This window comes from Echinops telfairi, unplaced genomic scaffold (genome assembly GCF_000313985.2).
Source record: "Echinops telfairi isolate 266 unplaced genomic scaffold, ASM31398v2 ScPeMD7_7458;HRSCAF=8496, whole genome shotgun sequence".
Taxonomy (NCBI): Eukaryota; Metazoa; Chordata; class Mammalia; order Afrosoricida; family Tenrecidae; genus Echinops; species Echinops telfairi.
The window spans coordinates 45623554-45625245 of NW_022111358.1; the positions used below are offsets into that span (position 1 = coordinate 45623554).

The window sequence follows — 1692 nt, forward strand, 5'->3', positions numbered from 1 at the left end:
TTATATATATTTACATATGTACATACCTTTATTTAGGCCTCTATAAATGCCCTTTGCCTCCTAGCTCTTTCCTCTGTTTCCTTTTACTTTCCTCTTGTCCCACTAGCATGTTCAGCCTTCATTTGGGTTTCACTAATTCCTCTGGGTTACGTTACCGTTGGTCATGCCCTACCAGGCCTCCTACATCCTCCTCACCACCGATTTGGATCACTTGTTGTTCTCTTGTCCCTGGGTTTGTTAACCACCACTTCCTTTCCCCCACCTCCCCCTCTCTCATGTCCCCCTGGAACCACCAGTCTGTTGTTTTCTCCTCCAGGTTGTTCATCCAGTCTATCTTAATTTAGACAGACCTGCGGAGATAATAACATGCACAAAAACAAGACAGAGCAAAACAAAGCAACACAAGAAAACAAAACAACAAAAAGCCAATGACAACAACAAAAAAACCAACCCAGCAACAACAACAAAAAGCTTGTAGTTAGTTCAAGGACTGTTAGCTTTTAGGAGTGCTTTCTGGTCGAATCTGATGGGGTGCCAAGCCCTGGCCCCAAAGTCTATTTTTGGTATTCCCCGGGGACATCGTTGCTCTGTTCCCCTTGCTGTTCTGTACCACGCCCTTAGTGTTTTGCCTCGGTGTGGTGGGATCAGATCGGGTGCAATTTCCACAGTGTGCGGCGTGCCCATTTCCCCCTCTCTTACATCCTCTGAACAAGGAGAGACCAGTAATTGCACCCTAGGTGGGCATTCATGAGATTTGAGGACCCCCATTGCCACCCACCAAGGTGCAATGTAGAACATTGTCTTTGTGGATGAGGTTACGCCAACTGACCTTGGCATCCCGAGACCATGGTCCTGTGCCCCCAAGGCCCCTGTAACTCATTCCCTCAAAGAAGCCTTTGACTTTGGGTACGCCTTTCTTAGGGTAGACAGGACAACGCAAATCTCGTGGGGCACACCAGGGACTTGTCTTTTTCTGGAAGCCCCACCATTACCAGCTGGCTGAATAGGGGGTAGGTCCCATCCCTGGACTAACTCAGGCCAGTGAACCCAGCGTTAAGGGGCTCATCTGCTAAGAGTATTGCTTCTGCAGTTTATACATGCTAACTCAAACCCCTCACAACCTGACCATCTCCTTGTTCTTCCCGAAAACCATGCCCAATCATTTCTGGGAAGGCAGTGATTATACACTCTACTGGAAGTCATCTCCATGCTGGAGGGGTGGGGCGGGGCCCTGCAGGTGACCTAGTTCAGAGCTGTTAGGGAACTGAGGCTGCTAAACCTGAGGAAAACAGCTGGGAGCGGCACAGCTGAGAAAGCACCAGGCCTTACTGCCTGCCTTGGAATTCTAATATAGCATGTTGGTCTAGAACTTTCTATCTGTACCTCAGGGGACTCATTTTGTTATCTGACTCCTGTTCCCATTTCCTAATAACCTTATCCCTTCTTCCCTTCGGAGGGCTCCTCTTGGGCCACCACTATGACCAAACACCCCACAGAGAGGGGTCTAAAGTCAACTCAAGCCAATGCTGGCAAGCTGGTTCTGACTCACTTAACTGCCCCTCAGAGCCGCGTGGCTCTCTCTGTTCTTTAGGGCACCAGGTACCCTTTCTCCCGCAGAGCGGCTGGTGCGGAGTGGCCAAGCTCTTGGGTAGCAGCCGAGGGCTTCATGACTCAGTCACTTCACCACCAGGG

At 49.9% G+C, this 1692-nt stretch overlaps 1 protein-coding gene across 1 annotated transcript in view; it reads right to left on the minus strand.

Moving 5' to 3' along the window:
* Positions 1-1242: 1242 nt before the first annotated feature.
* The window catches only part of JPT1 (Jupiter microtubule associated homolog 1), a 6994-nt gene continuing 6544 nt past the window's right edge, over positions 1243-1692 (minus strand). Inside the window, exon 5 of the mRNA XM_030888135.2 lies at positions 1243-1279. Coding sequence (XP_030743995.2) covers positions 1243-1279 — 37 coding nt within the window. The remainder of the gene's footprint in view (positions 1280-1692) is intronic.